The sequence below is a fragment of the Pogoniulus pusillus genome, chromosome 21 (genome assembly GCF_015220805.1).
Source record: "Pogoniulus pusillus isolate bPogPus1 chromosome 21, bPogPus1.pri, whole genome shotgun sequence".
NCBI classification, from domain to species: domain Eukaryota; kingdom Metazoa; phylum Chordata; class Aves; order Piciformes; family Lybiidae; genus Pogoniulus; species Pogoniulus pusillus.
The window spans coordinates 20,923,993-20,938,063 of record NC_087284.1 but is presented as its reverse complement, the minus strand read 5'-3'; the positions used below and the strand labels follow the sequence as shown (position 1 = coordinate 20,938,063).

Sequence of the window (14,071 nt, the reverse complement as noted above, 5' to 3'; positions counted from 1 at the left end):
TATTCTCATGAAGTTAGCTTTCCATGGGTCTTGTCCCCGTTGAGGCCGAAGTTTGAGTACTGTGTTCAGTTCTGGGTACCACAGTGTACAAAAGATGTTGAAGTCCTGGGGTGTGAAACTAACGATTGGACTCGATGATCTTGAAGGCCTTTTCCAATCTAAGAAATTCTGTGATTCTGTGAGTGTGTCTAGAGAAGAGCAACAAGGTTGGAGAGGGGTTTAAAGGGCCTGCCATATGAGAAACAGCAAAGGGAGCTGGGACTGTGTAGTCTGGAGAGGAGAAGGCTGAAGGGAGATCTTATTGCTCTCTACAACTACCTGAAGTGAGGTTGTACTGAGGCTGATGTGGTCTCTTCTCCCAGGTAACTAGTGCTAGGATGAGAGAAGTGTGTTTAAGTTGTACCAGGGGAGGTTTAGATTTGACATCAGGAAAAGCTTCTTTACTGAGAGAGTGCTGAGGCATTAGAACAGGCTGCCCAGGGAATTGGTGGAGTCACCATCCCTGGAAGCGTTACAGAAGCATGCAGATATGATGCATCAGGGCATGGCTTAGTGATCATGGTAGCTGGGTTATGGTTGGATTCAGTGATCTTAAAGGTCTTTTGCAGTCTTGGTGCTTCAATTCTATGATTCTAAAATGAGTCAATGTATGGATCTTGTATGGGACCCTTTTAATTCTTGCTGCATACATCCCAGCGGCAACATGCCTCACTAGTGGTGAAAGCATGGTGCCTGTCACACCTTGATTGAGCTCATGACAGCAGAGATCATTTCTCTCTGCAGCAAACCTTGGGTTTCATTGTAACACCTGTGAGGTGATGTGGAGCATTACATTTATTGACATTTCAAAGAGATGTTTTTGGCCTCTTAAAACCGCTGCAGCATTTTGGCTGCAGCACAGCACATCCTACCTGGGACTCACTGATCCACTTCTTTTGGCATGACTGTGGTTCTGCCTTCCTAAAAAGTGAGCTAGAGCTAAACTTCTGAGCAGCAGGATTCAGCTGTGTGAGTCATGAAGTGCTGTAACCCAACAGGATGCTCTTACAACTAGAGCATTTCAGCAGCCCAGTGAATGATGCAGCTCCACTTAGAGTCGCATCAATCCAGTTGATAGGGTGAAGCCTCCTGTGTCTGGCTTGGCACTGAAGAAGATCTATCTTGCAACTTTGTCCCATGGTGTGTCAGGTTTGCAGTATCCAGAAGAGCAGAAACAAGCTGTTAATCAAGGGCAGCTGCTGTTTTGCTCCTTAAACTAAGAAATTGTTCTGTGACTAGTGGGAAATCCCTTGGAACATTTCATCTTGTCTGTCCCTCTGGAGCTTGTGTTAAATGCTGCAGAGTTGTGTTCTGTAAGAATAATTGCTTGCTGTTCCTTCATGCTTCTGCTTTTAGAGAGCTTTTACGTCCCTGTGTGCCAAAGTAGTGCCAAAGTAGAGCCACTGTGGTTCTTTCAGCATGTAGTTTCTCTAGTATGAGTAATCTGAAGAGAATGCAGAAACCTGGGAGCCTGTTAAATTAGTGGAAGCACTGGAAACTTATGTCTGAGTTGTCCAGAATCTCAGGTAATAGAGGTGAGGAATTTCTCAAGAACCAGCCGTGTTTTTCTTTCCAGAGAGCATGAAAGGGTTGATTTGTGCCCACAGATGATGTAGTATACTTCAGAGATAAGCACACCAATGCCTTACTTTGTGTGCAAGCTTTGTCTGCTTTAGAGCTACAGTAGCTTTTAGAGAAGAAGGCAGCTAGTTTGGGGGCTTTGCCACTTTAGAAGTACAACATAAATGACAACTAATTAAAAGATTAATTAATTTTCAATAGCTGCTATAGCTGTGTGCTGAAAAGTACATGAAAGGACAATTTTATGGCATAACAAAAATGTACATATTTTACAGACACCTCACATCTTTGCAAATAAATGAAATTAGAATTTCCATAGGATAGGCTCTTGGTTGCAGCTAGTCAACAGTGTGCCCAGGTGGCCAAGAGAGCCAGTGGCATCCTGGCCTGCATCAGGAATGGTGTGGCCAGCAGGAGCAGGGAGGTCATTCTGCTCCTGTGCTCTGCACTGGTTAGACCACACCTTGAGTGCTGTGTTCAGTTCTGGGCCCCCCAGTTTAGGAGGGACATTGAGATGCTTGAGCGTGTCCAGAGAAGGGCGACGAGGCTGGTGAGGGGCCTTGAGCACAGCCCTACGAGGAGAGGCTGAGGGAGCTGGGATTGGTTAGCCTGGAGAAGAGGAGGCTCAGGGGTGACCTTATTGCTGTCTACAACTACCTGAGGGGAGGTTGTAGCCAGGTGGGGTTGGTCTCTTCTGCCAGGCAACCAGCAACAGAACAAGGGGACACAGTCTCAAGTTGTGCCAGGGGAGGTCTCGGTTGGATGTTAGGAGGAAGTTGTTGGCAGAGAGAGTGATTGGCATTGGAATGGGCTGCCCAGGGAGGTGGTGGAGTCACTGTCCCTGGAGGTGTTCAAGAGAAGCCTGGCTGAGGCACTTAGTGCCATGGTCTGGTTGCCTGGCTAGGGCTGGGTGCTAGGTTGGACTGGATGATCTTGGAGGTCTCTTCCAGCCTGGTTGATTCTATGATTCTATGACTGTGAAATTGCTGCTAACACAGGTTTCAGAATGTCCTTCTGAACACATTCTAATCTTACACTTCCTATGTTAGAAGCTCCACTTCTCAGGTATGGAATCTTGCAGCAATGAAAGAGGAATACTTTTCTTAGTCAAGAAAACATTTCCTGAAACTGAGGAGAATGAAGGCATCAGTCCAGTTTCCAGCAGAATTTGACCCTTTATTTGGCTTTCCTGATCTTATTTATGGCCCAGATATTTCAAGAAGCAATTGGACAAACTGCTTAAAAATTGAAAATGAAACACCTGATTTTGGTGCTAGAATCTGATTAAATGGTACTGGTCTTGCAATAAATGTTACTGTCTGAGAGATGCTATTAAAGGTAAAATTGAATTTTCACCATAAAGTGTATATGATCTGGTTTATTGATGTTACTTTCCCTAGAGTTGCTTACATTTTAAGCAAAATACATTAAAAGTTAAATACTGGTCTGGCTAGGTTAGGACAATTATGTTAGGATACTTTTTCATTTCATTTTTACAAAGATCAAAGTGTTTTTGTTGGAGTAAAGGCCTACATTCAGGAAAACTTTGTAGTCACATCAAACCAGACTGAAAATGGAATCATTTTGCCTCTCTTTAATAAGAGTGATTGTGATGGTTTGGGTGTTCCCTGCCCCCCCACACTTTGGAAATCACCCAGACTAGACTCAGCCAGCTCTGGAAATTGAATGAAGCTTTATATTTACAGCTTAGCAGAATATGCAAGCAGATATCTACAATATATAGAGTTATAGACAGAAATAGACAAGGTAAAAGGTAATACAGAAACACAACAGCCCTCCCAGAAACCTGAGTCCCCAGGAGGGGCTCCCAACTGCCCTTCCACCTTCCCCCTACCCCTCTCAACCTTACCCCAGTCCCAAGGAAGAATGGCCAAGGGGTTAGGAAGCAAAGTGGATTAATCAGAGAGGCTAGAGAGAAAGATGCAGCTTGGAGCTCCCCAGCAGGAGAAGTGAGTTATCTATGTTTGCATTCTTCTTCTTGTATCTCTCAGCAAGCCTATGAGTGAAGTAGACATCATTCTGTTTCCCTTTCACAGCCTGTAATCTAGTTCTTCTCACCAAAGCATTCCAGCTAGCTTCAAACTAGCACAGCACTGCTTTGAGAATGCCCTGCAGTACGAATGTGAACTTCAGGAATTTGGCAGGAGAGGCTAGATTAAATACAGAGATCCAGGTTAAAGCACATTTTGCTTGGCACCCATTAGGCTAGAATTATTTAGATACATGTGTCACAAAGACTGGGTCTGAATTACTTGGCAACAAATCCTGTCAACCAACACAGTAATATGTACACTGCAGCTTCTCCTTCTAAGTGTCCAATTCTTTAGTTTTAAAAAAATATTAAGGGGAATTCAATAAATTTTACATTTATTGCTGTACTTGTGCAACCTGATCTGGGCATACCCAAGTTAGCAGGGAGGGTTGGACTAAATGATCTCCAGAGGTCCCTTCCAACTCCTACCCTTTCATGATTCTATTTTAGCCACATTTACTAATTATTATAGTTTCTTTATTAACAGTTTTCATTACCACCATAGATTTCATGTTCTTTTTCTTAAGCTCATGATTTTACAGCTTGTACTATTACATTCTGCCATTGGAATGGGCTGCCCAGGAAGGTGGGGAAGTCCCTGGAAGTGTTCAAGAAGGGACTGGCTGAGGCACTTAGTGAAATGGTCTTGATTGATTGATTGGCTAGGGCTGGGTGCTAGGTTGGACTGGATGATCTTGGAGGTCTCTTCCAACCTGCTTGATTCTATGAATCGTTAAGTAAAACACCTTTGTCTTATTTTCCCATAGACAAGATCAAATGCATTTTGTTTTATGCTTGTAGTGGTTTAGAACTAATCTTCTATCCTGATTTTTTAATTATAAACACAGAATAGGAAAATAGTAGAAAGAATAGAATAGAGAAAAAGTAGAAAGTAAATAAAATAGGGCATTGGATGTTCAAGAAAAGCCTGGATGAGGCACTTGGTGCCATGGTCTGGTTGACTGGCTAGGGCTGGGTGCTAGGTTGGACTGGATGATCTTGGAGGTCTCTTCCAACCTGGTTGATTCTATGATTCTATGCACTCCTTGCCAATACAGATAGAGGTCAGTGGGAGGAGTTCCTTGGCATACGACAAGAAGTTGGGGAGGATCTGACCTGAAGTGACTTAAGAAGAGCTTGTACTTAAGCACGTATGGAATTAATTTGGGGGTTAGATATTTACTGGATATGGGAAAAAATCCCATTTATCTCTAAGTGATTTCCCAGAAATGACACATTGAGAAACCCTTGTCTCAGAACTGATGTGGTACCAAAGACAAAATGAAGACACTTTGACTTCAAAAATGAACAGATGGGTTATTTTTTTCTTTTTCTTATCCCTCAGTCTTCATATTTTAGCTCTGTTCAAAACTATGGGGATAAAAAGAATTGCCATGTTGCAGTCGACAAAGTCAGGACAGGGGAAATTAGTTCCAGCTTTTGACAAATAAATTGCTTAATAAAATTATAACAATTGCTTCACTTGCAGTGTTGTTTGACTTGAAGCATCCAGTGTGAATATGCCAGGAATGCAAGATTAGGTCTCCAAAAATACATGGAGAAGTTTATAGACTAAAGAAAACTGGAGCTTAACACCACAGGGAAGTTAAACCAGTACAATACAAGGTGTGAAATGTCACACAGAAACCAGTATGAAATGGCTTTAAATTTAGGTTAATGTATTCCTCTTCCACACGGCCTCGTAACGGTGCAGTCTTGTACATAGAATCATAGAAACAATCAGGTTGGAAGAGACCTCCAAGATCATCCAGTCCAACCTATCCCCCAGCTTTAGCCAGTCAACCACACCATGGCACTAAGTGCCTCATCCAGGCTTTGCTTGAACACCTCCAGGGATGGTGACTCCACCACCTCCCTGGGCAGCCCATTCCAATGCCAATCACTCTCTCTGGGAAGAACTTCCTCCTAACATCCAGCCTATACTTTCCCCAGCACAGCTTGAGACTGTGTCCCTTGTTCTATTGCTGGTTGCCTGGCAGAAGAGGCCACCCTCCACCTGGCTACAATGTCCCTTCAGGTAGTTGTAGACAGCAAACAGTACAGTACTGTACAGTGGTACAGTTTCTTATTACATTCTATGGGAGGTTCTTATGAGCTATGAAAGGTTAAGTTCTGTGGAACTCTTCTTTCCAGGAGCATGTGGATGTGATTACTTCATGAGCTGTATTCAAGGCTGCTAATTCTTGCACTGAAAAATTGAGCTGCATTGCAGTTCCTTGCTCTCAACAAGAGAGTTGCACAACTTAACAGGATCTCACAAAACAAGAAATGTGTTTTCATCTTCACTAACAATGGCTTTGTTCCTTTGATATTACCTTTCAATCTAACTTTCTGTGTTGGTAAGAATGATTTTTTTGGTGAGAGGGAGACAATAGGTGTAACCTTACTCAGGTTTTGTAGAATTTTGTCTTGGAAACAAGCTGGTGAAATAGAAACTAAATGAAATCATCTTAAAGTGCCCACTGAAGGGGTTAGTGTATTGCACAACTTATGACTGTGTCCCCTTGTTCTGTTGCTGCTTGCCTGGGAGAAGAGACCAATCCCCACCTGGCTGCAACCTCCCTTCAGGTAGTTGTAGACAGCAATGAGGTCACCCTTGAGCCTCCTCTTCTGCAGGCTGCACACCCCCAGCTCCCTCAGCCTCTCCTCATAGGGTTTGTGTTCCAGGCCCCTCACCAGCTTTGTTGCCCTTCTCTGGACACCTTCCAGTATCACAACATCTCTCTTGAATTGAGGAGCCCAGAACTGGACACAGTACTCAAGAGGTGGCCTGACCAGTGCTCAGTACAGGGGAAGAATAACCTCCTTTGTGATCTCCATGAAATATAGATGAGAAGGTCTTCAGTTTAGGCACTGCTAGTGAGGTGTGGTGCATAGTTTGGAGTGTTGTGCTGTTAGAGAAATGCACACCAATTGGAGAATTATAAAGGAAAAACTAGGAGAAACTGAGTATTAGTAATGTGACTAGGAAGAAATGACTGAAATCTGGGCAAATGCATGTGAGAATTTCACACAGGAACAGGGAGAGGGACCAGAAAGAGCTTCTTATATGAGTTGAGTAAGAGGAAAAAGTTAGAAATTTGATAAGGTGACAGCACTGGAACAGGCATCTCAGAAAGCTGAGTCATAGCTGTCCCTGGAAGTTAATAGCCAGGCAGACTATTAGGAGTGATTTAAGTGTACATGGTGTACTTGGAGAGAGAGGAGAGAGCTCATCCAACTCCATTTCTCATGCTGTACATTCTTGATTGTAAACGTTATGAAATCATGTGGGTATGTCCCCTGAACAGCCCTTTCCTCTGGCATACTGCAATGCTGCAGCCCTGTGCAAGTGCATACACTGAATTTTATTCCATCTGGCTTTCAGCTATCACAGGCTTTCTGATTCCTCTCAGCCTCCTGGAGCTGGGAGGCACTGAGGTTCAGTAGAGCAACAGCTTGAGAGAAACACCGGAGGATGATGATGTGGAAGATGCTGTTTTGTAGGGGTATTCCTTTCCAGGACCTCATCCTTGCCCAGGGCCTTAGAAAGCAAATTTCCCTGTTGCAGCCTGATGCCCTAGCTAACTCCTTTACCAAATATGCCACACAGCCAGATTTCACAGTGTCACAGTATCATCAGGGTTGGAAGAGACCTCACAGATCATCAAGTCCAACCCTTTACCACAGAGCTCAAGGCCAGACCATGGCACCAAGTGCCACGTCCAATCCTGCCTTGAACAGCTCCAGGGACGGCGACTCCACCACCTCCCCGGGCAGCCCATTCCAGTGTCCAATGACTCTCTCAGTGAAGAACTTTCTCCTCACCTCCAGCCTAAAATTCCCCTGGCTTAGCCTGAGGCTGTGTCCTCTTGTTCTGGCGCTGGCCACCTGAGAGAAGATTTGCCATCTGCCTATCAGATTGACTAGGCTCTTTTGGAATCAGCCCCCAGCATTACCAGTGTGGAAGTCTGTTAGCTGCTTCTGTTCCCCTTTGCATCGTCAGCTGCAGCTGCTGCAACCTTTAAGCTCCCATTTTTGCCAGTCTCTGTAAAAGGAGCACTTCCTTGGCATGCACAATGCTGATGCTGCTGTGGTAAAAATGTAACATCCCTACCCATGCTGCACTTAATAAAATACACAGTATCTATGAGATATTGTTAGAGGTGCCAAGTGACGTTTCTATACTATCCATAACTGCTTCTCACACACACATTATTTTGCATGTAACATTTTGACCAAAATGCCAATTGCTCTTCATTTTTCTCAGCTGCATTGACTTTTCAGAGCCTGAACATGGTTTGAATCATAGAATAACCAGGTTGGAAGAGACCTCCAAGATCATCCAGTCCAACCTAGCACCCAGCCCTAGCCACTCAACCAGACCATGGCACTAAGTGCCTCAGCCAGGCTTTGCTTGAACACCTCCAGGGATGGTGCCTCCACCACCTCCCTGGGCAGCCCATTCCAAGGGCAAATCACTCTCTCTGGGAAGAACTTCCTGATTTAGTTTTGCTGAAAATGGCAGTGATGGCAGCAGATCAGCACGAAAGATTCTTTTTAGTTGTCAGATAAGGATATGAAGGTTGATTCATATTTACCAATATTTTAATTTTGGTAACTTGAGGAGATCAGTATGGGACTGGCTCTGAAAAAAAACCAACCCACACGTGCAATACTGTAGTGAAAGATGCAGTTGAATGGAATCACACTTCAAGCATGGATTATGTTTTAGGATTAAAAAGTCCATGCTGGGGCCTGGACATTAAGTGTCCTGTGTTTTGTGTTATAGCAAAAATGCAGCTGCTTCTTTTTTCTCTCTGGTTCTCAAATCAGAAACTGCATACTGTTGTCAGGAACAGAGACTAGATCTTAGCTTAAATCATATACATTTAAAGGCTTCTTTTCCTCAGATGTATATTAATTGAGAAACAAAATGGGGACAAAACCCCAAAGCCCTTAAACCAGATTCCTAATGGAATAAGAGAACTCCCTCCAGTGCATTTTCTCTCTCTGTGTCAGCTTTGATAGTTCTATTTCTGGCATGCATCTTTTAAGATTTCTTTAAAGATTGTTGAAGAAATCCTCTCTTACATCAACAAACACTTCTCAGAGCCTGAGCAAAGACTAATAAAAAACAGCTTGCACAAAGGATTGGTCATTGAGGAGGAAAAGGGGCAAAGAACATTGAAGGAAAGGAAACAGAGGGCTGCTTTGGAATTTGTTTGGGTTTTTTTGACTTTCTAAGATCATCCAAATGTAAAGCTGCATTTCAGGATTGTAAACAACTGGATTTGTCAGGTAAATAAACGCTTGCCTAGAGCATGTGTGTGTAAAGATGTGTATTAAAACCTGCAAACAGTGACTTCATTTGCACTTGCAGGGTTGTATTTCTTAATGCCGCACTGTCGTCAAGTTGTCGTGTCTGAGGTCAGCTCAGCCTCTTAGCCAGCACTCAGTAAACGGTGAAGAACAAAGTCCAAAGGAAAACTCAGAGATTGGAATAATGCTATAGGAAGCCCCTGCATCAATACTTTAAAAAGACTGGGAAACACGCAGTAGATCAGGTGTTCTGCTGGAGCTTTGGATGCTTTGCAAGTTTTTAGAATGAAACATTAACTTCTTTAATGGCATATAAAAATATGTGTACAGGGTTGTGCCTTTCACAGGTGCGGTGAAAGAAGAAGCATTTGCCTTGTGAGCTCTTCTTTGGCCTCCTGCTCAGTGGCTGAAGGAGCTGAGGGGTGAATGACCACCATATTCCTACCCTAACAGCTCACAGCTGCATAGATAATGCAGAGGTTGTGAGCAATTACTCTGTCCAAAAAAAACCTGTGACTCAAATGTACTCATTTCTTGCAGTGTTTAGTTGAGGATCTGAAGTATTTAAATTCCAGGACTTCTGCTGCCATCTCTGTCACAGGACTCAGAGCTTTGCTGGCATAGGTTTGATAGCACAGATAGGGGTGCATCTTTGCCATGTACCCAACACTAAGGTGAATGGTGCTGGCAGAGTTTACTCTAAGATAAATACTTAACATAGATATTCCTCTCTCTTTCTGGTACAAATGGCTTCTTAACCCCCAGCAGATTCCAAAGACCATCATGCTCTGCTAACGAGTGGGCTGGAAGGGTGCTGCAAAGATCTGCATCTGCCCACCGCATCCTGACACCGTGTGTTTTGTCTTTCAGACTCCGACCTGAGCATGCGGACGCTCAGCACACCCAGTCCAGCACTAATATTTCCACCAAACTCCCCGGGCTTCCAGAATGGCAGAGGGTCTTCAACATCTTCATCCTCAGTCACTGGGGAAACTGTTGCCATGGTCCACTCGCCGCCGCCAACCCGACTCACTCATCCTCTTATCCGGCTGGCATCCAAGCACCAGAAGGAGCAGGCCAACATAGACCGGCTGCCTGACCACTCGGTGATCCAGATATTCTCCTTCCTGCCTACCAACCAGCTGTGCCGCTGTGCCCACGTGTGCCGCCGCTGGTACAACCTTGCCTGGGACCCCCGCCTCTGGAGGACTATTCGCCTGACCAGCGAGACAATCAATGTAGACAGGGCTCTGAAAGTGCTGACACGGAGGCTGTGTCAGGATACACCCAACGTATGTCTCATGTTGGAGACAGTAATTGTTAGTGGCTGCCGGCGGCTCACAGACAGAGGACTCTACACCATTGCCCAGTGCTGTCCAGAACTGAGGAGGCTGGAGGTGTCTGGCTGTTACAACATCTCCAACGAGGCAATCTTCGATGTCGTGTCACTGTGCCCAAACCTGGAACATCTGGATGTGTCAGGTAACAGGACATATTTCAGTATAGATGCCTTTAATTCTAAAAGCCTTGTGTTTGTCAAACCCATGGCCCCACAGCTGCACATGCTTGACAAACCCATGGCCCTACACTGACAAACCCATGGCCCCACAGCTGCACATGCTTGACAAACCCATGGCCCTACACTGACAAACCCATGGCCCCACAGCTGCACATGCTTGACAAACCCATGGCCCTACACTAACAAACCCATGGCCCCACAGCTGCACATGCTTGACAAACCCATGGCCCTACACTGACAAACCCATGGCCCAACAGCTGCACATGCTTGACAAACCCATGGCCCTACACTGACAAACCCATGGCCCCACAGCTGCACATGCTTGACAAACCCATGGCCCTACACTGACAAACCCATGGCCCCACAGCTGCACATGCTTGACAAACCCATGGCCCCACACTGACAAACCCATGGCCCCACAGCTGCACATGCTTGACAAACCCATGGCCCTACACTGACAAACCCATGGCCCCACAGCTGCACATGCTTGACAAACCCATGGCCCCACACTGACAAACCCATGGCCCCACAGCTGCACATGCTTGACAAACCCATGGCCCCACACTGACAAACCCATGGCCCCACAGCTGCATGTGCTTGACAAACCCATGGCCCCACACTGGGCATGTGTATAGCACTTATTTGAAGGCAAATGTATCTCCAAAGATTGCACCATCTTTGCATGGATGGATCTGCACCACAGTCTGAAGAAGAAGGTGCAGCATTCAGTTTTATGAAGATCTTGTTCTTTGAACAAAGTACTTAGTTTCAAGCTCCCAGAGGTTCTGCATGACCTGTGGACAATTTGCCTGTTTCACTTGTGAGGACTGGGATGAATTTTGAATCTGTTCAAATAAATTTGAAGCCTAAATTAAAGATCCATCTGCAGAATCAGATTATGAATGTAGAAATCTAATTGCAGGGGGTAAACTGCTTTGAGTCCGTATCTCATGCTCCTTAACAGCAGATTTGTGATCCCTCTGGGCTATCTACAGATTGTTTTTAAGATCTGAAGTATCTTCCACTAAGCCTTTGAATGAGAAGCTGTTGTATCAAGTGGTATGGGTTTGGGTCATTCACTTTTGACACAGTCTCATTTTTGAGGCAGTCTCCACACATTGTCAGGCTCTTTATTTCCAGGCTACAAGATCCATCAGTGTTTCTGATACATGGAGCACTAAGGCCGTCATCCTAACTTTTCTGGCTTTTCATGGGGCACTTGGTCCCTGTTGGCCAGGGTTTTACCAACACAGAAAAGCTTTTTTCTCCTTATCTGAGGGTGTCTCTTTAGGCATAAACTGCAGAAATTGTCTGAGTAGACATTTATGGCTATAATTGTTGGACCTTGATCACTAACAGGTAAATCCTCCCTTACTCCTTGCAGCTGTTCCTAGCTATGCCAGTGTAATGTGCCTAGCTGAACATGGCAGAGATAAGAATTTCCCTTCAGGAGCCTGAGGCTGCCAGTTTGCAGTAGAGCAGAAACAGCACTTTCCAATGAAAGCTTTCATTCACCACCATGCAGAGTGGAAGTTAAAAATAGGGGAATCCTGTGAACATGTTTTTCCCTTTAATCTGCTCTTAATCTTTCCTTGCAAGGTCTGGTGTTTCTCTTCTAGTCTACTTATGTCCATTTATGGCCAGACTTTCTCACTTGAAACAACTCTTTTCTGCATCTCTCCATGTCTACCCACACCCTTGCCAGTCTGTTGGCTCCTGATGACTCTCCTCATTCTCCTTAGGTTTTGTGTCCTTCTCACATTGCAGGCTTGGGGCTGGATTCACATCTGCTCTCCAAATGCTTCTTGGAGGCTGGGTGGAGTTTGTCTCTTCAATGGTGGGGTTGGATGTAAAAAAGCCTCTGATGTTTGTTTACAAACTCAGCCAGTCAGCCATGAGACTGCCCCCGATTAAAACGCTGCTTTGGTTGCCATGCAGTACCAGTTTCTGAGGCTGTCACTGGACTTAGGTTGTAGTTACAGGTTGTAGGCTGTCCCTAGGTAAACCTAGGACCATCGCTTTACATTTTGGACATGGACAAAATTGGTCTGCTGCTTTGCTGCTGCTCAAAATCTCAAATCAACCTCTCTGACTTCAGTGTAGTTCGTTGTTTCCTCTGGTGTAGAGATGCATCAAAACAAATCCAGACTAATCAGGGCGACTCTGCGCTTGTAGCGTGAAGATGTCTACATCACACTCAGCACACAATTCCACGCCTGCCTTTCTAGTCTTGCAGTGTGATCTGTGTTTACTGCTTGCTGAAATTCACTGTGTTTTCCCACGTAGGCTGCTCCAAGGTAACATGCATCAGTTTGACTCGTGAAGCCTCCATCAAGCTGTCTCCCTTACACGGGAAGCAAATCTCCATTCGCTACTTGGACATGACAGACTGCTTCGTCCTGGAGGACGAAGGACTGCACACCATTGCCGCTCACTGCACTCAACTGACCCACCTGTACCTGCGCCGCTGCGTCCGCATCACCGACGAGGGTCTCCGCTACCTGATGATTTACTGCACGTCCATTAAGGAATTGAGTGTGAGCGACTGTCGCTTTGTCAGTGACTTTGGCATGCGGGAGATTGCCAAGCTGGAGTCGCGTCTCCGATACCTTAGCATCGCTCACTGTGGCCGTATCACGGATGTGGGCATCCGTTACATCGCCAAGTACTGCAGCAAGCTGCGCTACCTCAACGCGCGGGGCTGCGAGGGCATCACGGACCACGGCGTGGAGTACCTCGCCAAAAATTGCACAAAACTCAAGTCGCTGGATATTGGCAAGTGCCCTCTGGTCTCAGACACCGGCCTGGAGTTCCTAGCCCTCAACTGCTTCAACCTGAAGCGCCTGAGCCTGAAATCCTGTGAGAGCATCACTGGGCAGGGCCTGCAGATTGTAGCTGCCAACTGTTTTGACCTGCAGATGTTGAACGTGCAGGACTGTGATGTCTCTGTGGACGCTCTGCGATTCGTTAAGCGGCATTGCAAACGCTGTATTATAGAGCACACCAACCCTGCCTTCTTCTGAAAGGACGCCCTGCACCTATCATTACAATGCAGTATTAAAACCACTGATGTATAAACATGTGCTCCCATACTCAGTAGTGCTGTCTTTTCTATAGCTCACAGGAGTCAGCTTTCCTTTTATGTTGTGGGTGAAGTGGGTTTCTAGAGGACTGATTTGTTTGCTTTCTGTATGGTCACTTTTTAAGGTGCAGTAGGTCTCCATGGAGAGGCTACCTTAATGCAAAAGCAATGAGTGCTCAATATCCCCTGTGGGGTGCATTTTCATAACAGCCACGACCTTGTCCCAGGCTACAGTAGCTGCCTCCAAAGGAAATAGCACATAATCCCTCCTTTGGAAATGCTGCTAAGCTGTGTCCAATGCATCTGAATTCCAGTTGTGTCCCTGAAGCTGACTGACTGAGTCACAGACAAGGTCACTTGCTCCTCTTCCCTTATATATTGACTACATAAGAATTATCCTTAAAGATAATTAAAGCAAAAAGCAGGACACAAAAATGAGGAAATGCCCATGTTCAGGTGTAACCCTAATGGTAGG

At 45.3% G+C, this 14,071-nt stretch overlaps 1 protein-coding gene across 2 annotated transcripts in view; it reads left to right on the top strand.

Moving 5' to 3' along the window:
- Positions 1-13,776, top strand: part of FBXL7 (F-box and leucine rich repeat protein 7) — a 91,690-nt gene extending 77,914 nt beyond the window's left edge. For both annotated transcript variants that reach the window (XM_064161199.1, XM_064161200.1), the window contains 2 exons: positions 9,866-10,477; positions 12,801-13,776. In XM_064161199.1, the coding sequence (XP_064017269.1) occupies positions 9,866-10,477; positions 12,801-13,537 (1,349 nt within the window). In that variant the 3' untranslated portion in view covers positions 13,538-13,776. The remainder of the gene's footprint in view (positions 1-9,865; positions 10,478-12,800) is intronic.
- Positions 13,777-14,071: the final 295 nt, after the last annotated feature.